The 24,623-nt window shown below is 41.1% G+C and overlaps 3 protein-coding genes across 11 annotated transcripts in view; 2 read left to right on the top strand and 1 right to left on the bottom strand.

Moving 5' to 3' along the window:
- Positions 1 to 10,532, top strand: part of CLEC16A (C-type lectin domain containing 16A) — a 139,299-nt gene extending 128,767 nt beyond the window's left edge. For 6 of the 8 annotated variants that reach the window (XM_084216759.1, XM_084216761.1, XM_084216760.1 and 3 more), the window contains 2 exons: positions 6,665 to 6,729; positions 10,393 to 10,532. The gene's annotated coding sequence lies outside the window, so the exon portion shown is untranslated. Of the gene's footprint in view, positions 1 to 5,862; positions 5,936 to 6,664; positions 6,730 to 7,343; positions 7,359 to 10,392 lie in introns of those variants that run through there. The other 2 variants (XM_084216762.1, XM_084216764.1) reach the window with 2 other exon arrangements.
- A 355-nt stretch (positions 10,533 to 10,887) lies between these two features.
- RMI2 (RecQ mediated genome instability 2) lies at positions 10,888 to 12,091 on the top strand (the record flags this gene model as incomplete). The annotated part of the gene is made up of 2 exons (XM_084216769.1): positions 10,888 to 11,164; positions 11,682 to 12,091. The coding sequence occupies 2 exons, from the start codon at positions 10,888 to 10,890 to the stop codon at positions 11,828 to 11,830; spliced, it is 426 nt and encodes a 141-aa protein (XP_084072895.1). The 3' UTR covers positions 11,831 to 12,091.
- Positions 12,092 to 15,423: 3,332 nt separating this feature from the next.
- On the bottom strand, positions 15,424 to 22,117 carry LOC311160101 (apolipophorins). Of its 2 annotated transcripts, XM_084216583.1 has the most exons (6): positions 22,035 to 22,117; positions 21,428 to 21,586; positions 20,684 to 20,793; positions 18,656 to 18,775; positions 18,140 to 18,279; positions 15,424 to 16,007 (listed from the first exon to the last, which is right to left on the bottom strand). In XM_084216583.1, the coding sequence occupies exons 2-6, from the start codon at positions 21,540 to 21,542 to the stop codon at positions 15,992 to 15,994; spliced, it is 501 nt and encodes a 166-aa protein (XP_084072709.1). In that variant the 5' UTR covers positions 21,543 to 21,586; positions 22,035 to 22,117; the 3' UTR covers positions 15,424 to 15,991. The 2 variants fall into 2 exon arrangements, with proteins under 2 accessions (XP_084072709.1, XP_084072708.1); XM_084216582.1 differs by lacking the exon at positions 22,035 to 22,117 and having other exon boundaries at positions 21,428 to 21,845.
- Between the last annotated feature and the right edge of the window lie 2,506 nt (positions 22,118 to 24,623).

The following is a 24,623-nucleotide window of genomic DNA, read 5'->3' as shown; positions in this document are numbered from 1 at the left end:
TGCCAAGCCCCCTCTGCTGGAGGGAAAAACTGTTTTCATCCCTGCATGCTGAAGATATCTAGTAAAAGCATTCCGGCTTATTACTATGCAAGTAATTACTGGCTCAGAGTTCACAAGATCTTTACTACCTTTCTATTATTATCTATTATTTTTATAAGTTATGCTTTAGAGAAGAGTCTGGATGATCTGCAAATTTGTTGAAATTATTCCATCTGAATGAGTCAGTGTGTTGAAAATTCATCTTCTCAATTAATTCTTTTATCATCCAAGTTATTTTCAGTAGTATCCACCCTCTTCATTCCCTGTATGTATTATTTAGATCCTTTGTCAGCAATCATTACACACTGTTAGAGTGAACTCACATAATACAGCAAACAGGAAAAATTTCACTGCAAGAAGCTCATGCTTTTCCAAGGCAATTCAAACTGCAAAGATGTGCTTGTCTTTGTGACTGCTCTGCTTGTCTCTCAAGTGTGACAAGAGCAGGTCACTGGGTGAAAGACAAGGTGATGTGCTGGTTGAACCACACTTGCCATTTGTGTATGACAAACCCTTTTGCAATGACCAGCTTTCCACTTACAGATCAGGAAACAGGCACAGCAGGAAAGACAAGCCAATAGCTTCAGCATTGAATGAGGACATGGATTTCAGCCCTGCTCTGAAACACACTGCCTGGTGAATTTGTTCTAGTCAATTAGGCTAAAAGCCAGAAAATAAGTGTGTCACAACATTGAGCATTGCCCAAGAAAAGTTGGAGGTTTCTGAGACAAAGTGCTGGACCTGTTTATGGTTCTCTCTGGTGTACATTGAGAGCACTGAGTTTCTGTGAAAGGAGATCCAAAGCAGCCAGTGTGCCATGCAAGCAGCCAGTAAAGAACTATTGCCTACAGAGGTGAAGCTTTTGGCCCCTTGAGACTGTTCAAAAATGGGTCTCTGAAGAAAGGCAATCTTTTAAAAATGGAACAAGCCAAGAGAGCATTGCTGGGGCAGCTGATTTGTACTTAGACCTCCTCAGAATGTGGAAAAGTGAGACTTGTGTCCCCAGACAGCAGTCACACTTCAGTTTCTCCCTTTTCTTGCAGTTGTCCTAACAAGTAAGTAGCAGTCTCCTCTTACTGAGAGGGAATGAGGAGTATTTGTTAAGTATTTGGGAACTTAACATCTAGAGCAGTCACTTGTGGCTGGGAAACACTGGATTCTCGTGACCCCTTTGAGAGCTGTTAACTTACTGCACATTAATCAGTTCTTAGATAAGCTACTGAAGTGGTATTTGAAGCTGAGACAGGAGTCAGTGGCTCACCTCTGTTAAATCAAAGCCCCAACCTGTAGGCCTAAAGGCGAGGCTCATTCTTTCTGTAGGTCAATGGCTCTTGAAAGCCTTTCTGTGAACTAAAGCAAGTTCACAGCAAGACCAGAGAATGTTTCCTTCTATGGGTTTGTGGTGTGAGGTATTTCAATCTAATTTCAAAATAAGCTTGAGAAGCATGTCCTTGAGTCCATGCCAGGGAGGGGTTTGAGCCTGATTCCCCAAACTGAAGCACCCACATTCCCACAAAGGATCTCACTAGTAAACTGCTGGATAAAACAGAGGAGGTTGAAAAAATAATATTCCTTTAAGAAAATATCTCCAATGAAGTCTCTGAAGGGATGAGAAATACTTCAAGCCTCTATTATTAGATTCTGTTGGAAAAAACAGTGACAATTGTTCCATAAACATCCAACTAGCAACACTGAGGGAAGGAAAACCATACTGAATTGGTGTTCTATGTTAAAAAATACTATTTAAAAAATGTAATTGTATTTCAGATGAAAACATGAACTACTTATAGTTTCCTAGAATATATTCTAAGTACAACATATGAGGTTAAATTACTATTCAGCCTTAGCTGCAGTAGCCAAATAAATGTTAGAATTAACAGGTTTGGACTAGAAAGGAGTAGCCCTGAGTTCTAGGGAAGTTAGAAAACCCAGCTCATCTTTGGAAACTGATGCCCAACAGGGCAGAGGGTTAAAAACAAGTAGTCTCAGTTCTCCTGCATGCAACATTTCCTGGCTGATGAAATGCAGCTGTAGTACCTCCCAGGTGCAAGTCATCTGTTGCTTTATAATTTCAATGCAATAAGGAGTTCCTTTTCCTCCTGACTGAGGTTTTATTGCAGGGTCTGTGTACAGTGAAGGAAGAAGAGAGGAAGGGGGGTATCAGGAAGTGCTTCTGTCCCAACCAGTAGGTAACCAGAGTCAGCTCTGCAACAGGAGGAGCACCATCCTGCTGAGGCATTTGGACATGCTTAGGTACACTGCAGAGTTTCTGGTCTGCAGTCTAGGGGTCTCATCCCACCTTCACAGGACTCTTGTACTTTTATGATCAGAGCTAACCTCCTTCCAGAGGCCAAACTGTGCCCAGCCAAGGTGTAGCGCTTAGTAGAAGTGCTGCAAAAACAAGCAGAAGTTCCCTCCTGCCACTCAGTGGGATGTAGGACAGGGACTGACCCAGGAGACAGCTTGCTTCTTTCCAGAGGCCTTTTCATGCAGAGCCTGTTCATTTCTTACCATCTGAAATGCATAGTCTGCCCATTTAGGCAGAGCTGCAAATGAAGATACAACTTGATAGCTATTGAGCTTGAGGCATTACATATCCAGACACTTATAGCCAATATAAGTGTGTGAATGAAAAGCAGTAAATGAAAACCATGATGGAAACTTGTTCTTTAGTATGAGCTTGCAAGAGACAGGTACCAGGAAAGATGAAAGCATTGCTCCTAAGGCATATATCTGCAACTTTTCTAATGAAATAATAAACAATGCACTCTTTCCTACTCATGCACCAGGAATTTAACCAAGCTTTGTGTAAGATTACGGACCATAAACTATAATTTGAGGACATTGCAAAACCTGAAAAATGCTTGGAATTCAAGGACAGAAACTTTTACCACAGTTTATGAGTAAGAATTTCATGGCACTGCTGCTTTTATGACTTTACAATTACTCTTTACAAATGTTATCAGTTCACAACACTCCACAGCTGTGTGATGGAAATTGCAGAAGTACTGGTGGAGCTTTACTGCTTTACATCTGGGAAAGGCAGCCTTTAGAAGGAAATGCATTTATCTATTGTACAGATCAAAAGATGAATGAGAAAGATTCTCCAGTTACTTTCAGTTCTGTTTTCTTCAGCTGGAATTTTTGTTTTCCCCAGACATCATGTGTCCAGCCAGAACCCAGGGTAGTAGAATGACATTTCTAAGAAAGAGAAGGGAAAGTTGCCACAAGCAAAAGGGACATTCACCAAACACTGCCAGTTTTGAGTAAAATGTGGCACTATTTAAATGAACACTCCTGTGACTGTAAACTTCAGAGATTTTCTTTAGAAGGACTGTTCCTCCCAGCCTTGATTTTGGAAGTTGCTAGTGACCATTACTCAGGCTGATACCACAGGAGGCCTGAAGTGTGTAGCATTTTTCAGAAGGCACTATGTACCCATCAAAACAGGGAGTACATGCTTCAGTCAGAAGAATCAGTGATTGATACTGAGCAGCACTGGTTTTATGAGCAGTATATACTGTTATTTAACTGGGCCAGCCAAAGTGTGAGCTATCCACATTATGTGTTCTGAATCTAACCTACATACCTGAATGCCTAATTTTTCCAGGCAGGAAAGAGCAATGGAACTGGAGAGTGATTGGAGTCAGCCCAGTTGCATTTGCAAAATGTCTGCCCAAGGGTATTAATTCCTTCATCAATATGCTTAACTGCTGTTCACAAACCTGGATGGACGTAAAAAAGGGGCCTGGAGACTATTGTTGCTATCCCCAGACACTCACTCAAGTACTTCATTGGCCAGAAATGAATGTGAAACTGATTCCATTAAATGGCAGCATGAAAGCAGTAGTGAGTGTGCTTCAGCCTCCTTAGCTCCACTGGTGAGTGCTGGAAGCTCTTGTGGTCTGCAGTGGACTGAAACACCACTGAATTCTCAGTAAAGGAGGACCCAGAGGTACCAGAATGCCAATAAACCAATGGTCTGTGTCAAACAGAAGGGTCAACTGTCCAAGTCTCCCTCAGCCTTAAAAATCTATGAAAACAAAAATGAAAATGCCTAACCTATATCTTGTGGTTATTGGTAATCACAGTATTATTTTTATAGTAGTCTAGATAACTTATTGGCAAATCAGAGATCTGTAGATAAGAAGAAACACCATGCATGTGCCTTTCACTTTCGCCAAGATGATTTCTCATAAATGAAGCTGTAACCGGCAGTGGAGCCCAAGTTCTGCCAAGCTTTGCCTTGCAAATCCAAGGTCATGTGTTGTCTTTTTCCGCTCTCAACTGTTTATTGTCTGATCTCATTTATTGTCTGTTTGTAGCTGTTCAAATTGTAGCAGAGCTACAGCTCTTCAAATGCTCCTGTGTGAAATTTGAAATTACTTGAATATAAATGCTTGATGTTTGGGACATCAGAACTCCAAAGGTGCAACCAAAAATGTGCACACGGTGTCCTGCCAGCTCTGCACAGACACTCTGTGACATTTGCATGACTCTGAGGCACCATCTGCACTGAACTGATGTCTCCTGGTTGGCTCTTACAGTATTGACAGTTTCTATTTTGAACAAACAAGCACTGATGGCTTTTGCAATAGAGTGCACTACTTCAAGTATGGTTTTGTGGGCTTGTCAGGTTTTGAAAATAAGGTGTACTGGGTCTGCATTTATCATTTACTGCTGCTTTTCATGACAAGCTGAAAGCTTGCTAAGTTTTTGGCTTCAATATATTTGGATCCCTGATGAGTCATTTTATTGGTTGCATTTGAATTTCAAGTCTGAGTTTTGTTGTTTAGTTTGGAAGTCTGCCCTATATAGAGTTACATTCAGAAAAAACCATTTTGTTGCACACTATCTCTAGCCTTCTATAAAAATCAAATATTTTTGTATGAGTCATTAGTAAGTACTTAAATATATTCAGGTAGATAAATGTTCTTACAGTTGCCTCACTGCAGACTTCACACAACCTGTAGTTTAGTAGAACGGTCAGCTTACCTGTACATAAAAAGTTATTTTAATATTTCTCCTTGAAGTAGCTCCTTTTCACAGCTTCTTTCTGTGTTTCTCTGGTTTGTTTGTTTCCCTGTTTAGTTCATACCATGAGGTTCTAAAGTCTCACTGGAGGAGCTGATTAAAATCTTGGAGCATCAATAGGTGTATTTGCCTTCACAAAAGCTGAGAACTGAGATGCTCATGGATCAGTTGCCAGTGATGGCTGTTGAAGAACAGCAAATGCCAGCAATAAAATTCTGACCTTTGTTCCATTAAATTCATATTTAACCTTGTATATTCTGGGCTTACTGGAAAGAGATGGGTCTAAGTTAGAGAGTTTCAGCATAGTGCTTATCATAAGCTGCTGTACAAACTACAAACTAAAACCTGTGATTAAAATTACTTAAATCAAGAGGTGGAGGCAGTTTAATGTCAAATTGTATTTTAAAACATGACATTTCCATATGGCTTGTAGAGGTCTTTCTAAAATGAACTGATGAGACGTCTTCCCATTGGTTCATGCAGTTTTGTGTCTTTTGACTTTTTTAATAAATTAAAGAACCCTAAGAATGTTAAAACATACTTCATCAATTATACACTGAGTGTTCTGATTTAGGAAGAACTATTAAGAGATAAGTAGGCCTTGTATATTCATATACTACTATGACTTCCATCTAAAATTACTGCTATTACCATGCCAACATTTGTTCATTCGTTCATTCACTCATGCCAGTAGCTGGGGAGCAGGCTGCTATTTGTAGGGGCTATGGCAATAAATGCATTCTACATCCAGGCTTGTAAGTACTTCTGGGTTTGAATCTTGCCTTACAGAATGCACACCATAATAAGAAACTGGAAACTCAAGCTGCTTTAGGTCCCAGTCCACCTATGTACACAAAACCATGTAAGTGCTATTGTTGAGTAGCTTCAAACAAAGTTTCACTGCTGTTTATTTCCTCTTTATATTGTTTTTGCTTTTTCAGTAATTCAGTTGTTTGTTGTGAATCCAATGGTGGTGCTGTAGCTGTGTTGTTTTTAGTTTAAACAAGATAAAGTTCATAGGGAGAGACAGTATTTTTGACTGGACCTGAGAAAGACCTTGCCTGCATGAAAATTTGACTATTAGTAAAAGCCTCTCCCTACTAAGCACCAGAAATTTATTTCATGGATTTTTGAATATTGCCTTGATTATTACAGAATCCTGCCAATGTATGCTCTGGAATGGCTGTAACTTCCCAGCCTTACTGGCTGAGTTCTACGTAGATTTCTATTTGACAACTCAGACTTTAAGTTTTTGGAAGTAAATGTCACTCTGCTGCTTACTTAGGAAAATTATTCTTCTGTCACATCGCTGAATGAACTGGATGCTGACCATGCTAATCAGAGTGTATTTGAGAGCAGCAGCTGTCAAGGGAAGGCACTGTGATCTGTGTTCCTCTACACTGGTTATAGGGACTCTCCAGTCTTGTTAAGCTTTTGCTAAATATCCAATTCTTTTAAAAAGTGAAACTCAGTTAAAAAGGTGAGTGACTGAAGTCTCCTAGCTACTGGCCCAGTTTCAGTCAGGATGAAGATCTAATGCTTTGTATACCATTCATATTTCCTGTTTAAAGAGTTCTTTTTTCTTGTGCAGGAATTTGAATAAGCCCATCTGGAATCCAGCTCTGCAGACTATTTCCAGAGCAGCAAACAATACTGGTAAAGTAAAGACTGATTAATTAATATTTTCTTTAATTGTGTTATAGTCCTATTCCATAGAACACTGATTTATTTAATTTACATGCCAGCACTTACATACCATGGAAAGAAAGCAACAGGTGACAGCCACTTCTGCAGAACACAACTGCAGTTCTCTAAGTATTCTCTAAGTATTTCCTCTAAGTATTCTTAATAAATGAAATGAGTCAGCTAAGCAGGTCAGCATTGCCCTTTTCACAGCCTGCAGGCCCCATGGCAGGGAGTGTGGTGAGTGACAGGAACTGGGTAAGTCTGCATGCCAGTGGGAGCAATGAAGTAATTTCTCATGCTAAGGCTGGCTGCACAAGCTGAGGTTTCCCCCCAGTCTCTGAGGAGATGCTGTTTTTCCTCTCCACACACTGGGTGCAGCTGGCAGCTCCTGGCAGCTCCAGGAAGGCTCTAGCCATAATCCTCCACAAATTCCACCAAGCACAAGCTCACGGGTGATGCAGAGCATCTATATTGGATTCTCAAGGAAAAAGAGCACTGGGGTTGCCTTGCTAATGCTTTGGTTGATGGTATTTGCCACAAAATTAGGTCACCATATCTTAGGGTGATTTCTCTGTCACTCTAAGTGCAGATTTTGGCTTGATGACACCATGGGAGAGGCCAGACTCTTCTTGTTGTTGTAAGTAGTTTAGTTCTGATGTCTGTTGCTCACATTTACCTGCCCTGTCCAAGTCACATCTAAAATACCACTTATTCAGAGCCACCTCCTAATTAAAACCTTGGCAGGTTGCACCTAGAGCTCTCCTGTTTCAGCACATGACTTTGCTGGCTCCAGGTGTTTTGAAATTCCTGGTCGAACACAATTTAGTATCCATCTGCCAGACTGCTCTGCCCCAAAGCATAAATTACAAGCAGCTGAAGCTCATGTTAGGGATGTAAATACAACTTACTTCCAACACATTAATTTCAACTCATTGGTCCATTAATTTCAAATCATTAATTAAATTCAGTAATGATGAGATAGTCTAAAAAAAAACCTTGAAGGGTGAAGATGTTTTTCTAGACTTCAGTCAGCATGTCCACACTGCATCTTTTATGCAATACAAAACAAACACCAGGAACAACTGAATTTTATATTCTTGTGTTTGTGTCATATTGTTCTGTGTGCAATGTAAGAAAGTAAATCTAAATTAGGACAGATCTCTTGAAGGTCAAACCTGATACTGTATGTGCTAAAAGCTGCCCTTCAGTGAAGTTTCATATGAATACTAGGGAAAGGAAGACAGTCTCAGAGCCCTCACTTGCAGAGTAATTATTGCAAAGGATTGTTTTCACATCTTCCTTCAGTGATGCTGAGCTCCCATGTGCTGCTTCCTTTTTCTGCATGAGGATATGAAAGGCTCAATCATATCATTTGCAGTTTACTCTCTGACTGTGGGGAGGCATTGTTGCTGGAGATGGCAGAATAGAGAAGGTGTTGGCCTGCTCCAATCACATCCTCTGAGTTCTGAATCTTCTGAATCCTATGGGTTTCTGGGCTGACCAGAGACAAGGGGTTTTTTTACAGATCTGTTTTTTGGACATTTGTGAGCCATTCAGACATAACCGTTATGATCTATGTATTTTTCAGCTCCACACTTTGTGACTTTTCTTACAGTCAGATGTGGAGCTCATAGCTAGCTCTATTTCTAAAGCAAGTGCTTACAAAATACTAAAAATAAAATTAAAAAAACCACAACCTTATGATTACTTGGATTCCGAGTCCTAGAAAAAATATTTTTAATTGGTTTGATATCCATTTTGTAACTTCTCAGTACTAGGAAAGAGAAATAAAATTGAAGAACCTGTTCTGTACACATTGGCTAGTGGACTGGAAAGAAGGATTTTTAAAAACTCCTTCAGGTAGAATGAAAGGCTGTAAAAAATCAGACTTCCTGGCCAAGGGAAAGAAGGATTTTTCTGCTTCTGTAATATCAGCCTTTTACCAAAATTAGGGAGAGAAGCATTCTGCTTCCATTTTAAGTAGTACTGTCAGTGGCAGCACAAAAAGGTCTGAGCTCGACAGAAAATTTCAAGTTGCTGCTTCTTTGGAAATCTCTATTCACAGAGATCTGGGGTCAAATTCTTTTCTAAGCTCTCTTGGCACCATACCAACAAAACCCTGCCAGTGTAATTGAGGGAGCCCTGACTCCTGCTCTCATCTGGACTGTGCTGTCGAGGTGTAGTCTGACCTTTTTTCACCCACACTGTGACCATCTCATGTGTGTGCCAGCCTGAGGAATAATGTCCTTGAAGATTGCTTTGAAGTGAGGGGCATATTGTAGTGGCAGACAGGAGATTGATTCCTTCTCTTTTCATCCATACAAACCAAAACTCTCGCATTCTGTGCTCTCAAAAAATCTGCTCATGTTTAATCCAGTGTCATTTAGAGCCTGGCAGCCACCAACTCTCTGCCTTTTCCAACTGTGTGCTGAGCTTCTTTAAATCAGAGGATGACACTGTGGGGTCACTTCCAGATCAGTCTGTTGAGGCCTCAGACATTTTCCCTGCAGCTGCAGAATGGGTCTGTGCTGAGCTGCACCAGGTCTTGGGAAGAGCCTTGCAGATAATTCAGCATAACTATGCATTTTACTGAAAGATAAGGATTTTCTGGTTTTGGAAAACAAATCCATTTCTTGATGCAGGTTGCCAGTGCTTTTGCCCTTTTTATAACACTGTTTCTTGAAGGCAAATCTTTTAAAAGGGACCTTTTAGTCTCTCCTGAAGATTACACTCTTGTAGGGGTCTTGCCTTGATCTGTAGATATAATGGCTTAATAAGCATTAGACATTCCTATTATGCAGTAACAAATAGGAATACAATACTTTTATCAATATTTGGCACAATTAATTTTTTTTTATGTGAAACTAAATATTGATGCTGTCAAGTGACTGCAGCTTAAGGGTATAAATTACAGATATTCTCCTGTGAGCCTTGCTCAAATCGTGCATTCATATACAGTAACCATCTAATGTCTTTCTATTCCTGTAAGCTATATGATTTGATTGCCAGATTACATGACTCTGTATTGTGCTTAGATGTCAGTGTTTTTATTGTTATTACCAATATTATGTTTTATTCTTACTGTAAATGGTAACAAAAAATTAACTGCTTCCTTACACTATAAAAAGAATACGGTCCCATTTACAGAATGTCTCCAAACAAAAAATATATTTGGAAAAAAAAAAAACCTGAATAAATAATTCACAACATGATGGGTGAGTAGGTAAAAAGGTCTTTTGATGTATTTTGCAACTCAGGAAAAAACTGATTTTTAAAATAAAGTAACTGCCTATTTTAATGGAGAACAAAAGCCCTTCTAAAGAAGAATGCAATCAGTGTATTTTTACCCATTCTGCACTTTTGTAGGTAATAGGACTTGTGAAAGTAATGAACCCATCCCTTTGGTTTTCCTGATTTTTGTCTTTGTTCCATCCTCCTGTTTCTTCATTAGCTTATTTCTTGGCTTATTTTCTAAATGAAATGTCAACCCACCCACCCAAATGAAACCATAATATTTCAATACCAGACTGCAGCGAAGTGAACTAGCCTGTCGGTAATATAAACAGACAGTAAATAAATTCGTTAAAGCCTGGGAATTCAAGTCTCCCATATTAAAACTGTCCATGGTTTCAGTGCATTATGCTCCGGATTTCCCCAGAAGAGCATCCCTGGGAATGTGCATTTTCCTGTTTTCTCGCGAAACCGGAGCTTCATCAACTCGCCCGTGAACACCGCGGCCCCCTGCCGCTCAGCAGGGTGGGAGCGGGCCCGGGGCAGCGCTCAGCGGCACCCTCAGCCGGAACCAGAGCACCGAGCCGCAGCTCGCACTGCCTTTCGCACGAGAGGGGCGGGTCCTGAACTGAAACCAGGTAAAATGACGGCCACGCAGGCTCCGGGCTGATCCAGGTGAGGGGCGGCGGCTCGGGGGGCTGGCACACCGTGCAGTCGAGGGCGGCGAGGCGGCTGAACCAGCGGGGGCACCGCCCGCGCTGCGCACCCCCACAGCCCCGCCGTGCGTGGGCCGCCCGCCCCTCACGGCAGCTCCCATTCCGCCTAGGCCGCTCGGGGGCGGGGCGGCCCGCACGCTTCCCGCCCTCAGCGGCTGCGCGCCCTGAGGCGCCCCTCAGCATGGCCGGGGCGGCGCTGGGCCCGCCGGGCCCGCCGGTGAAGGTGCTGGCGGCGCAGCTGCGGCGGGCGGAGCGCGGCGCGGGCGGGACGTGGGAGCTGCGGCGGGCGGCGGCGGGCCGGGCGCCGCTGCCCCTGCGGGCCGTGTGGATGCAGGGCACCGTGCTGGAGGTGCAGCGCGGCGCCGAAGGCGGCACGGCCCGGCTGCAGGACAGCAGCGGCGCCTTCACCGTGCTGGGCGTGGAGCAGGTGCCGCAGGGCCGGCCGTGCCTCAGCGCAGGTATCGCGGGGCGGGGGTTCGGCTCATCCCCTCCGCCCGGCCAGGCCCGGCGGCCGTGCCTGGCTCCATGCAGGAGGCCCAGAACAAGGAGGGAGATTTCGTCTCCTATTTTTCTTTCTGCTTTCTTGCTTTCTTCTCTTTCTCTTCCCCTCACCAGAACTGCCAGTTCAAATGTACAAGTGTTGGTCTGCAGTATTGCAGAAATTGTGGTACAAAATAGGCCCGTTGCTTAAAACTTCGGCCCTCTGACCTATCCTCAGTCCACTGACACAGCAGGACAACTTTGTTTGTTTGGCTCTTACTGTATGTGGAAATGTAGTTAAATATGCCGTAGAAGTGGCTGTACAGACAATGAAGCCTTTTTCTGAAATTTAGTTATAAGCCGTCTTCATTCCTTGAGTTTTCTTACAAGTATCAGCATCTCCAATTTGCACTTACTTCGCTTTAAGTAATTTGGCTTATGAATTTAAATGATAATACAAAGGTTAATTAAATTTAATGCTTACTTGTTTTTTAGGGAAGTATGTAATGGTGATGGGTGTGGTGCGGTCCTGCAGTCCGGAGCCCATTCTTCGAGCAATAAAGATGACAGATCTCTCTGAAAACCCCATTCATAAGAATATGTGGAACCTTGAAGTGGAGGATTTGCACAGAGTCATCCCCTAATACTTTTACTTTCTGCCTAAAAGAACTGGAAATTTGTTTTCTTTTACTTTTTGGTGCAGAACATTGGACTATTCTGTGTAACCACTTCTGGAGTAAACCAAAGTGAGAAGTTGGGCTCAGTTAAGCATAGCGACCAGTGCTTATCTGATAATAATCATAGTTCACGTCTCCCAGTCTCTTTGTGTACCATCGTATTTGAGAAGTGCCTATTTGATGTTTTGATTACGATGTCCACGCTATTAAAAAGGCTGTATGCTTGTTTCTCTGTGTGTTAGCTGCTGTTTGGGGAAGCTCATGTTGAGGCAGTTCTACAGCAGGGTTGTTCATGGCAGCAAGGGCTGCACAGGACTGATGTTACCAGGGTGAACTCAGCACCTGGTATCAGGGCAAAATGTGTTTCAATTCACTTAGGCTGTGCTTGGAAATAATCGTTTTCACCTGTGTTTTCTGTTTCAGTAATCACCATGTCTGTTAACTACTTGTAAGACAGGTGTCTCTTGGTAACAATTAGCAGTGTCTTGTACTTAAAATATCTCTTTAGTTTCTGAAGTACCGAAAGTGGTACTGACCCCTCTGTTCCAGTGAAGTGAAGTGAATGAGAAGATGTGATGTGTGATTCCTTGGAATAGGTTCTCCAGGTGCAAGATGTAAATACTTTTTACCTCCAGAAACAAGCATTTTGTCCCTAAGTGCATTTTTCTTTTTGAAGGTTTTTTTCTTCCAGTGTATGCTACTTTTAACTGTTAAAATCTGTATTATATTCTATTCTTATATTTCCTATTCTGAAAAAATGAAGCTATGAAATCACATCAAGAAACCTATAAAAAGTAGAAATGTTACTACTCTTTATTTTCTGTCTTTTCTAAAGAGAATTTGGGTCCTGACAAATGCATTGCAGTATCTGTGTGGAATGGCTTTGGGGTTGGGGACTGTATTGTCTAGCAATAGAGTTATGTTAATTAGGAATGCATATTGGAAGAGAAGAGACTCTCTGATTGAATGCTCTACAATTTAAGATGAGAATCGAGTGGTGGTAATTAAATTTTTTAATTGTGGGACTAGGTTTTCAAATCATGTGGAAACTAACTAGCATCCTTTAAAGATTTGAGATCTTTGCAGACTAAGGACTGGATTTTAGAGTACAATTCCAATCTTGAGTTTGGTGTTCCACGTCACAAGCAGTTGGATAGTGGAGGTCCTGTGCTCTTGAGATCCTGCTGATGAAATGCTGAGACATGCAAAGATAAAGACTTTTGGCAGTCTGGGTTTATTCATTGTTCGTAATTCTAGAAAAAATCTGCTTGTGGAGTGCTGTAGTCTTCAGAAATAATCCATGTGACTGCCATATTGGTAACTAGTTCATATTAAAAATTATTTTCCTAGGAGTTCGAAGCAAAAGACACTTGTAACCAGGGTGAGTGTTGTATTTCTAAAGAAAAGGCTGCTGGAGATTGCTTTGACTCCCAGCTCAGTTGTACTTCTAATGAGAGGCTGATGGTGGCTGTTCAAGGCTGGGCTGAAGGGCCTTTCTTCTGGATTTCCACAGTTAAGCATTGTGGGGCTCTACTGGGTACTGTGAATGCTCCTTTTTCCTCGCCTTCTATCTCAAATTCTGCAATTAGAATATGAGTTTGTGATTTTTGTGATTTTGAGTTTGTGATTTTTTGTACAAGAATGTGTACTTGAGGAGTTACAGGATAAGGGGCTTCTGTAGCCCTGTGTTGAGGAGGGGATCGAAGCTGAGCTCTTGTTAAATCTGTTTTGAAGTTGGTATAATATATAGAAATTGTGTGAACTTTATAAAGAACATGTTGGAGGTGAGTTGTAAGCACTAAAACTACAGTGGGAAGCACGACTGAATCTGTGTGCTCTGCAAGGACAGCTGGTGTGGGCAAGTGTGTTCCAAGTGCTCTCACAGCAGGAGTTACAGAGGCAGGAATTCCTGTGTGGTGGGGAGACCCATGAGATATGCAGTGAGTATTATGTATTTGCCATATGACAGGATAGTTTATATACTGCATGGCCTGCATCTGAGGCATAAACAGTTTGGATTACTTCAGTCAAGGTGTTCAATAATGTGCAGTGTTGCCAGTAGTTGTCTACTAAAAGTTTAGTCCTGATAAAGCCAGGGCTAGTGCAGGGATAAAAGCCAGTTTGGAAATCCTGAAGCTCATGGGTTGATCTGATAAATGCTTCAGTCAAATCCTTCTAAGGTGATTCTTCTCCAGAGGTTCACATCCATGACAAATCACAAAGGTCTCTCAGTTTGTCTGAGGGCTGTTTTGTGTGGAGCTGGCACACTCCCCTGCAGGGACACTGCTGTCCCTCCCTCCAGGTACACCTGGAATGGGCTTCCCCACATCCCCCTGTCACTCTGGTGTTGTTTGCTGATAGGAGCTGCCATCTCTCTCTCCTCTGTTAGGCAGGAGGGTGATGTGTGAGCTCCATTTTCTAATTCCTCAGGTGAGACATTACCATGCAGTAAATAAGGCATACTTAAAAACAGTCTGGGTGTGTGGCTTTATTGGTTCATTAAAAGGTTTACACGGTCACTTGAAGAACCCCATGGCCTGTGACACTGCTGTGCCAGTTCAGTGTTGCTGTCTGCAGTTAGCATTTAGTTAAATTCCTGTATTTCTGTATTGCTGACTGAGCTTTTCTCAATCTTTTCCTCTACTTGCTGATATTTTTCTTTGTTACTGAAACTGTCACCGCAGGACATTTTTCAGAGATGCTTGGTGTGCTTAGCTGGGGAGTGAAGTAACATTTAGTGGGGAGAAAATTATGTGTTTTTTTAATCAGTAGCTGGTATAAATATTCTGTAGCTTCCAGAAATATTTCATACTATTTTGGCTTTTTACAAGGGTGCAGATATAAAATTATTACAGAGGAAGATTTGATTTCTAGCATCTGATGTGTGGGGGAATCCTAAATATTGCAGGATTTTTTTTTTCCTGACTAGTGTAGGAATCATGTTTTAATTTGTATCAAGCTAGAGAGTAAGTGTTCAGAAAGTGAGTGCAGCTGTAAGCAGCATACACAAGATAAGAGGCAGCTGCTTGCTTTTTCTGTAAGCCAAACACGGCCAGTGCCAACTCTCTACAGAGGTCAGTACAACTTTGTTGTTACAAATAATCAATAAAAATGTACTCCAGCATAAAAATAAGGCAGTCAGATGTTTATTAGCATGATGTCATAGTATGAAACACCATTAGCTCAATGTTTGCATATTACGCAAACATTGCATTTGCAGTGTTACCTTTCACCAAGGAATAGCTGCATTCCAGGCACTGTGTGGAGAAAGGTGATGCAATTTTTAAATTAAGTGACCTACAGTACAGAAAGGGATTTAACAGGTGAGACACACACAACACTAGCCATAACACCTTAAGGCTACTTCATGGGTAGGGTAGATATTGGTCACCTTTTCCCAACACATCAACTGACTGCTGACAAGAGGTTTCTAAAGGGAAACTGGTGCACAGAAACCAAGAGGGCTGTTTTTCATTTAACAGTGTGTACATTAATAAGGGAAAAATCAACCAGCATAAAAATGAGAAACTGCCTTTTTTTTTTCTTTATTAACTGCTTTATACCATTATTTACCCATCTTATTTCTATCTTAGCCTTCTTGTGTGTTGGAGCACTTCCCTGGAAAAGATAGATAACTTTCTCCAGAACCACTGAACGGTAGAGTTTCATTTCTGGAGAAAAAAGCAGTCAGCATCTCTGCTGACTCTAAGCTGATGATGCTGCTTTTACAAAGTAGTCCACTTGTACTAATCTGAGCTGGAAGAGAGCTTTTCTCAGCTTTTCAGTGTATTTGTGCTATGGTTCAAGGCTTGTGGAGAGGCGAGAGGCAATTTTGCCACTGAATGGGAGAATTTTTTTAGAGTAACTGATACTTTCCTGTCTGATTTCTTTTGGTTGATTATAGTTTCTTGTCAATATACTGAAATAATTCCTCTTGCCCTCAGGAGTTATGAGTGGAAAGCTTTCCTTTTATACTATGTATACTTCACTATATTCACAGTTACCACTAATGCATTCACACTTCTACTGTTCTCTCCCTGTTCTTGCCTCTAGCTTGTCTGCCTAAAATAACTGTTCTGTTTTGGGTGCTGAAAGGGTTCTTCCATCTTCAGGGCTGCTATCTGCCATTCAGAACTGGCTCGAGCTGAAATGAAAAAGAGATGAACTCCAGGTAAGTGATAAGTACAAGTCACATGTAATACACGCTCTCATTACAGTGAAATATATAAAAATCTCTGAAGGAAAAATAGCATCAGATGCAATCAGATGACATCAAAACCCTGTGGGGAAAGTACTCCAGCATTTTAGATGCGGTTTTATCTTAGATCGCTAAACTGAAATAAAGATGTAAGGTTCTCTCATAAATTCACATTTAGGAGGAAAAGGGCAGCATTATTTCTAAAGTTTATGAGGTCTGGGTAGTTCAGCTATTTCAGTGGAAGATCCTTGACAAGCATGAATTTCTAGGAAATAGTGCAGAGGTAGTTTCTGCTGGCAGCCACTTTCTGTTTTGCTGTCATGACTGTTGCTGGTTATCAGTTACTGTGTGTAAGTAACCCAACCATTACAGACTCTTTCACTGTGTCAAACCTAATTCTCCCTTAGTTTGGTCTGTTCAACTTCCTTCTCTTTAGAGTGTTTACATAATTAGAGACTTAACTCATGTCTTTCCTTAACCCTTCCATTTTTTCCCAGGACTGTTCTCAGCTGGTTGACAATTTAAGTAAAACTTGGTGTCCAAAACTGGTTATATGAAATAAGCCAAATAGAGAAAAAGTATTTCTTGTCTTCAATATGTTGATTCATGCGTACATCCCCGATGTATTTTGCTTCTTTATAGCATGTTCTCATTAACTGAGCTTGTGATCCACCTTCATTCCAATCCTTTTCCTCAGAAATGGGATAATGCAAACTAGCAGCACAAGCTGACTGCAATCATTCAGCTACCAAGCTATTCTAAAACTTTGTTTTCAACTGAATATTCTGTCAACTCAGATTTAACAAAAGTTGTCTCTGTATTTCATATTTATATGTTGAAGAGTTTTTGTAACTGCTGGAGTTAAAACCACTCACTGCCTACAAGATGCTGCCCAGAAAGGTCCTGATCATCCACTGCTTAGGAGCTGAGCGAACTGAACAGCTCAGGCAGATACTGACACCCAACATTGTTTCAGCGTCTGGGAGTGTGATGTGATGCACTTAACAGACACAGTGAGTGTTCTTATTTTAGGTTTTTATTTTATAGCCAACATATTCAAATACTGTGCAAATACTACTCCCTTCCTTTATGGGTAAGAAATCAGGTAACAATTGTAAATTTTTCAATGCATACTACAAATGGGTTTATAGTCAACAAATCAGTCCTTTGAGATAATAGTGAGTTTATTAAAAACCCCACCCTCTTTTTATTACTAAGCCTTAGCAAAGCATGGAGCATAAAAGGAGTAAACTCAAGTGCTTTGTTTCAAGGAAAAGCATAATTAGCTCTTCTGCATGATTCTGTAATTTATTTGGTGTAAATGTTTCCATTGCAGTCTTGTAAAAATACAGTAAGTTACTACTTGGGCAAGAGTATCAATAATGGAACTCCAGTTAGCAGCACATGTGGCTCCAGTCACTTTCAGAGTACACAAATTGGCACAATAACTACAGAAGTTGGAAAGGATTGTAATTATAAAAATTTCAAGCAAGTGCTACTGCTTTATTCAGGCTTTTCATCTTCCTTGGCTATATTCCAGGAATCCACTTAACAATGCAATCTGGATGACAGCTGCATTAAAACACAAGTATTGATAATCTGGATATTGTAGGTTGAAAAGATAGGTAAATTTCATTATCAGATACTGAAAAGTACAAAAATAAGTCCCTGAGTATTTTGTGTCTGTATATGTATTGTTGTTAATATGAATCCAAATGCATTATTAAGACCAAAAAAAGATGGAACCAGAAATAGTATCCAAGAGGAGGAATTCCTGGGGACATTGCACAGTATTCTGCAGGCATCCTTCTGCCTCTGTTACACAGCACATCAGGACAAAATAAGAAAGGCAGTAGAGAGTGAGCAGTGGATGGCCTCTGGTGTGCTTGTGAGTGAACAGCAGGAAGGGGAGGTAGCCAAGAGGCAAGAAGAACAGTTCTGGGAATAGGATCAGTTTTGCTCATGGTCACAGTCAGATTCATTAGTTTTATTTTCTCATGTGTTCTTGCATTACAGACATGTAAGTACTGGAGCAATGCAGTCACAATATTCAGGGTGGTAAAAGAAATGAAACTTACCACTGTGGAGGGATTTCCACAGGGACAAAATTCCGGTTGCACAAATGAACAAAAGCTGCTGCTAAGCTGCAGGCAGCCCCCAGGGCTGGGGAGTCACAGGTGTCCTGTGCACACATGGTGTAGAATGGCTTGGGCTCCACCTGGGCACAAAGGGAGGGGTTAGGGGGGACCTGCAGGAAAACCCAGAGGTTTGGGTTGTGTCCCCTCCCCCCTGCCTGGTTAGGACCATTCATAAACCTTTATTTCCTTCCTAACAGTGAAGAGGTTATTTCTGTATCCAAATTCTAGACCTGTATCCTAAAGAGCAGTGCAGTCATGCCACTACTCTGTGGATGTCAACAACCTCCATTTATATTTATGGTGATAAAACCACCTTTTTTTTCTGTCTGGATTGCTGTTTCAATTACTTCTAAAGTTCTCTGCAACTAAACTTCTGTATCCTTGCAATGGTTATGTGACCTCCTTGGAAGTATGACACATAATTAAGACAGTGCTTCTGGCTGAAGTTCTACTTACAACTTTGAAGCAGTTCCTAAGAAGTGAATGTGGTTCTTCAAAGAACACTTTGCAGATGTTTTGCTTAGCTGTAATTGGGCATGGCTTCTCTTTCTTCTGTACGAGACTGCACTTATTCACCTGGGAAAACAGAATTACTGAAGTTGGTGTATTTTGTGGTTTTTTTACATACATCTGGGTAGGAGGAGTTCTTCAGATTTCCAGCATGAGCTGGTTTGAAGGATGATATGGGCAGCTCAGTACCCTGCTCTAATGTTTAATGTTCATTAATATTGAGAGGCACCTCACAGATTAGATCTTGTTTCCTTTTGCTATTGATTCTGTTATTCACTGAAGGCTTTTGGTGCGTAGTTGCTGACATAGCAGGTAGTTGACTAGTTGTCTTTTATATAGATCTGACAGGTCAAAGTTGTGCTTTTACTAGATCTTTCTCATGGAGGAAAAAAAGCTTCATACCCTTCCTGGATTATTTGTAGGTAAATGTGGCTTTAAAAAAAACCAATAAAACCACACCACCAAGAAGTTCTTTAAGCAAGTGTAAACTGTAGTTACTTTACTTACTAAGGAAAATGAACTGGCAGTTTACTCTGCTAACCCTCATCCTGCAGGAGTCAGACACTCAGTCCCTTCCTGTTGTGCAGCCTTGGCCTTGTGATGGTGGAGCTCTGCTGACGTCCTTTACAAGGTCAGTGCACAACAGAGGCTGTGATAAAGCTCCTGGGAACAAGTTGCAGTCAGAGTTCACAGTTCAGTGCGAGCCCTTCCAATCAATAGTTCAAGTGCAGCCCTTCTGCCCCTAAAGGGCACTGGGGACTGCCCTGCTTCTGTATGACCCTCAGTTTCTTATATATTGCTTTTAATTGATTCTTTTGTTCAATGTCTCTGGGGAGTTTTGCATTGTCTGAGTATTTTAGAAGTTAATATTTGTAGCAATAAAGCAGATTGTGCCTATGGTCGGTCACATTGCGATCCTACCCCATTATTAACATAAACATAGGCTGCAAGCTCATTAACTGTATCTCTGCAACAGCAAGAAGTACAAGATACTTGAAGCAATTCTCTCTTTTACGGTAAAATACCGACATAAAGCTGAAAATGAGATTTCTGTTCCCAGAACTCAGACATCTGAGACAAGATAAATGGAAGAGTCACAAAATCTTTGTGGTAGTAAGATGCTGGTTCCTTTTCTTTTTGGTAATAGATTCTTAAAATTAGATTTGGAAGGGATTTAGAGGATCCTGTTAACATGGCTTGAGAACAACATGTTAAGGCTACTTTTCTTGGTAGGTTGCATTCACAAATGATTCTGTACAGCTGCACATTTGTGTATTTAGACCATTTGCAGCTGATGACTCAGTACATGAATTAAGCAGACCTATAAACCAGAGTTACTGGTATAAAATTGTTACAAGGTTTATTTATGGTAGTTACAGGAGTCCTTTTATGCAAGTCGGTAACTGACAGCAGCAGCTAACCTTCCAAAAAGGTCTGACTACTTAGTGGTGTGGGGATGGAGAACAAATTTACTTTCAAATACTTACAGATTAGTTTCTAAAGTTTTGTTTATTAATGAGATGTAAAGCATGAAGAACAAAGAAAATTAAGAGGCTCAACATACTCGGCTAGAACTAACAGCTCTAAAGAAAACTTCAGACTTTGGCCTGAGTGATGAACATACAGATTTGGACCAGACCTTATAGCACCTGTCTCTGCCTTCCAGGAGAAGGTGCTCTAAGGAGGAAAACATCAAAATACTTAGCTCCAATATCAGTTTCTTCTAAAATCAACAACAGCCATTTCTATGTTTTACCTTACCACCTAGGCCAAAAATATTCAGTGCCTATTTGTAGGGAATTCTTGAACAGTTTTTAGCAAATATGTGCAACCTTTTCCCTGGTTAGACACAGCAAAACAATGCAGTGTGCTACTGTTTTCACTATTGAGCTTTGGTTCATCTAAGCCGATCCAGTGTGTCAGACAGTGCCCTCTGTCAGCAGCCCTGCACACAGGAGCCCCTCAGTTCATTACCTGCCAGCTCTGGGTGAACTCTTTCACACTGTCAGTGAAGGAACCATTAGGCACCATCCATTCGTTTCCAGCTTCATTATCATTGGTACCAAAAAGCCCAGCTGAAACACCTGGGAGAACATTGAAATGGAGCAAAATAGGAATTGGCAGGAGTAGGTACAGGAATATTACAGCAGCTGTCTCTGGGCTCTGATTATTCTGTTCAGCAGGTTCAGCTCTATTGTGGAAGAGGGGAAGCTGCCCAGCCTGCATTGCCATCTCGTGTCTCAGCTGCTCATGGCCTTCTGAGCCCATCCAGCAGATCCATTCCTGGAGGGTGACTTTCAGAATAGTGTGGGGTACATGGATGGTACATGAAAGCATTCCAAGTATACAAAAAACTCTGAGGTTTTGGGCCTCCCGCAGTAGCCGTCTTGCAGGTCTGACAAGCTAAGCCTGCTCTAGAGCAGATTTCAATGAGATTTTGGGGCTGGGCTGACTGCAGTGCCTCTGCCTCTGATTTCTGTCTGCTTTATAGCATTGAATCAACAGTAACCCATAACTTGCTCTTCTCCCTGGAATGGTGCATTCCGTGCTCTATTTGGCAATTACTGGGAATGCCTAGGGCCATTTCCATGGTCTATAGATGAAGAGGGGGAAAAAAAAGTGAAAGCACAGATTTCTGGTACTACCAGTAATACAGATAATTCAGAGAGATAGCAAAAATGACTAACAGCTGACAACACCTGCATGATTGATGCTCACCATGGTGCCACCCTGCCAGAGTGACAGTACAGAGATCATACTGGAAGTCACAAGAGACAGAAACTCCTTTCTGATCAGATACTTCTATTTTGTTGGTTCCTTGCCTTGAATTCATGGTACTGTTTTCAAGGGGTTGATCCAGAGCTTGGCAGTTCTCTTCTGTAGAGGAGAAGTTATACATCTTGGATATCTGTTTTAAAATGAAAATGCAGTTTCACACCTGTCACAGTGAAAGTTCAGTCACAGGCATGCACAGTGGATTTGCAGGTGCAATGAGGCCAACTTAGCCCAGAACTAGAATAAGAACAGGGAATAAGAATTAAGGGAGTAAGAAAAGGGTTGGGTTAAATTTCTGAAAAAGCAAAAGGCACAAAGTCTCCCTCTCAGTGCCATTCTCTTAGGCCATGTCAGAGAGCAAAGAGGCAGCCCTTGAGTTAAACTGGTTTTGTTTTGGAAAGGTATTTTCTTTTTAAGAAACTGTTACTTTAAAGCCATTGGCTGAGAGTGCTTCTGATCTATATTTTGAGCATTAATATTTTAAAAACTTTTTTGTCAGCTGAATAAAATTTTTGCCAAAAATAAAAAATATTTGACTTGATCTTCCTACCTTCAGTCGTGGGTAGATAGTGATCACAGTCTGATTCATCTCTACATACAGCGATCTTGAGTTCCTAGTTTCCTCATTTAGTATCACAGTGAAAGCACTGTGAACAAAATCCTTGGCAAGAAGTACACTGCACTTTGATGCCAAATCATACATTTTTCCATCAAAAGTCACAAGATGCTTGGTCCCCACTAACATAGCATGATCTGGAGAATGGTATTTCAGAAAAAACATCAGTGAGTTTTCCACAGAGCAGTAAATGCTGCACATACTGCAACACACACCCAGCTTCTTGCTGTCATACTCTAAAAATAATTTCTCAACTTATTATTACAGTGACATTACTACACTTACATTCTAATTAGTTATAATGTAGTTGCTCTGCAACAAAACTTTTCTCAGAAACAAAACAATTTAATTATTTATTTTTGTTATAGATTTACCTGAGTGCCATAAACCTTTGATAAACTTGAACTGGAATTCAGAGTTCATCTTGATTTGTCACTGTACTACTTGACACACACACATTACATATTCTTATGCAGAAAACACAAGAATATTAATTCTCAAAAATTGTCTCCAAAAATGACCCTTCCAAATCAGTGCATCAAACAGCTGCAATCCAGGAAACACTGCTCATAGGTGACTCAGATTATTGGGTCACTAGGAGCTACTTTCACAGCTCTCTGTACTGGGAGGAAACCATTAAAAAGGGTTTTCTGGAAAAGCCATTCTCTCTAAGGGACAGTTGGGACTGTTAGTGCATTCCTTTAGCATTTAGCAATACTTTTACAGGCAGTACTGTTGATGAAGTTTTGGTAGGGCTGAGCTTGCTCATCCTAGAGGCAGCAGAGGTGAAGTCACCAGTGTCCAAGCCTCTGCCCCAGGACAGAGCCAGCAGCTGATCATGGCAGTGAACCATAGTAGTGAACCATAGTATCAGCTCACAGGAGCGTATGGATAAAGCAAATAAATACCACCTGCTGTTTCTAGTCTCAAGAGTAGGAAGTGTAAAGAGTTACAAAATTTGCATGAATATTAAGTAGAACAATGTTATTCCATGCCAGCCTTGCCCAGAGTGTTGATCTTATACATACCATCACTGTCTTACAAGAAAGACTGTATGCAAGTTGATAAGAAAATTATTAATTAGTGACCATCTCTATGTAAACTTCTATTCCAGATACAATTTTTAAAATACAGTACTAACCCAGGTACAAAACAAAGCAGAACTTTGAAAGGGCTTACATTCAAAGGGGCTCTCCATCATCCTCCTTTTGATTCTGTAGTACTCTGCAAGTATGTTGAGATTGTAGAGATCTTGCAGGGGCCTCATTAGTTTTTCTCCAATGAAGTAAGTGGTAATATTTGCCAGCTGCAGGGACAGGTCTGCTTTAGGTAGTACTGGCAGCTTTCCTGCCACAGAACAGTTCCTGCAGAATACAAAGAGAACACCCCTTATCTGCTGAACTGATGAAATGCTGTTGTTTTATTATTAGAAATGTTGAAGTGAAATATTCATAAGAACTGTAGTCTGGTTAGAACAGCAGAACACAACCCTACTCTGGCCAAGAGCTGCACTTCCCCAGGTCACCTTAGGCCAGTTATCAGTTACTGATACCCTGTTTGCTGCCCAGTAGCTCCTTTCAAACACAGTGGGTCTGGCAGCCCACAGAAATAAACATTAGGATGCGATGTGACCAAAGCAAAGAGTGGTTGGGTGGCTGTCCAGAACCCTCAGCTGCACACTGACAGGAAGAGTAACTATGCACACATCCTTTTAGAACACTGCCCAGAGCAGGGATCCTGCCTGGATCCCCCCAGTTACCTGGGTGAAAAACTGTACAGGTTCAGCAAGGGCTTCCGGATCTTGCTCACAGCTCTGGAAAATGTGGCCTCTGCCCACCTGAGCACCTGCTGGGTAGCCTGTCAGAGAGTCACAGATTATAAAAGCAATTTCAGTATGACTTCAGGGCAGGGTCACTACTTGCAAATGAGTTTTAAATCAAGAAATGCAAAATACCACTTCGGTGACTCTTGCATTTGCCTCCTGTCTAACAGCATCTTGTCATGTAAAGGTTAATTATATCCTGAGGACAGACTCTAGTCACAATTCCAATGGACAGAAATATATTCCTCCTAAATAACATGACTTAAAGTGTAGCAATGCTTCACTAAATTAATGTACTTCAGTAGTTTAGAAAGGACTGGTATCTTTAATAATATAAATTATCCTTATGATATATCTTTTATGCTTTTCATTTCAACTAGAAGACCCCAGATTTATTTGTACACTGTTTATTTGAATCACAATTTCTCCTCTCTATGCAAGAAAAGTAAAAGCTATATGAATGACAGATTACTGCTGCTGTGATTTCAAGCAGAACTAGTAAAACAACCTCCCCTCTAGCTGGAAAAGTACTCTTTCAAAGCAGGACAAATACTGCAAGAACAATAAAATCAGCTGTGCACAAGATTATTATGTGGAAAGTCAACTGCACTATTTCTGTAAACAAAAATGGTTAACTATTTTTGTATCTCCATAATTCAAAGCTGAGACTTAAATTTGTAGGCCTTGAATTAGAAATGGAG

This window comes from Fringilla coelebs, assembly GCF_963513975.1.
Source record: "Fringilla coelebs genome assembly, chromosome: 16".
Taxonomy (NCBI): Eukaryota; Metazoa; Chordata; class Aves; order Passeriformes; family Fringillidae; genus Fringilla; species Fringilla coelebs.
This window is presented reverse-complemented; position numbering and strand designations above follow the sequence as displayed.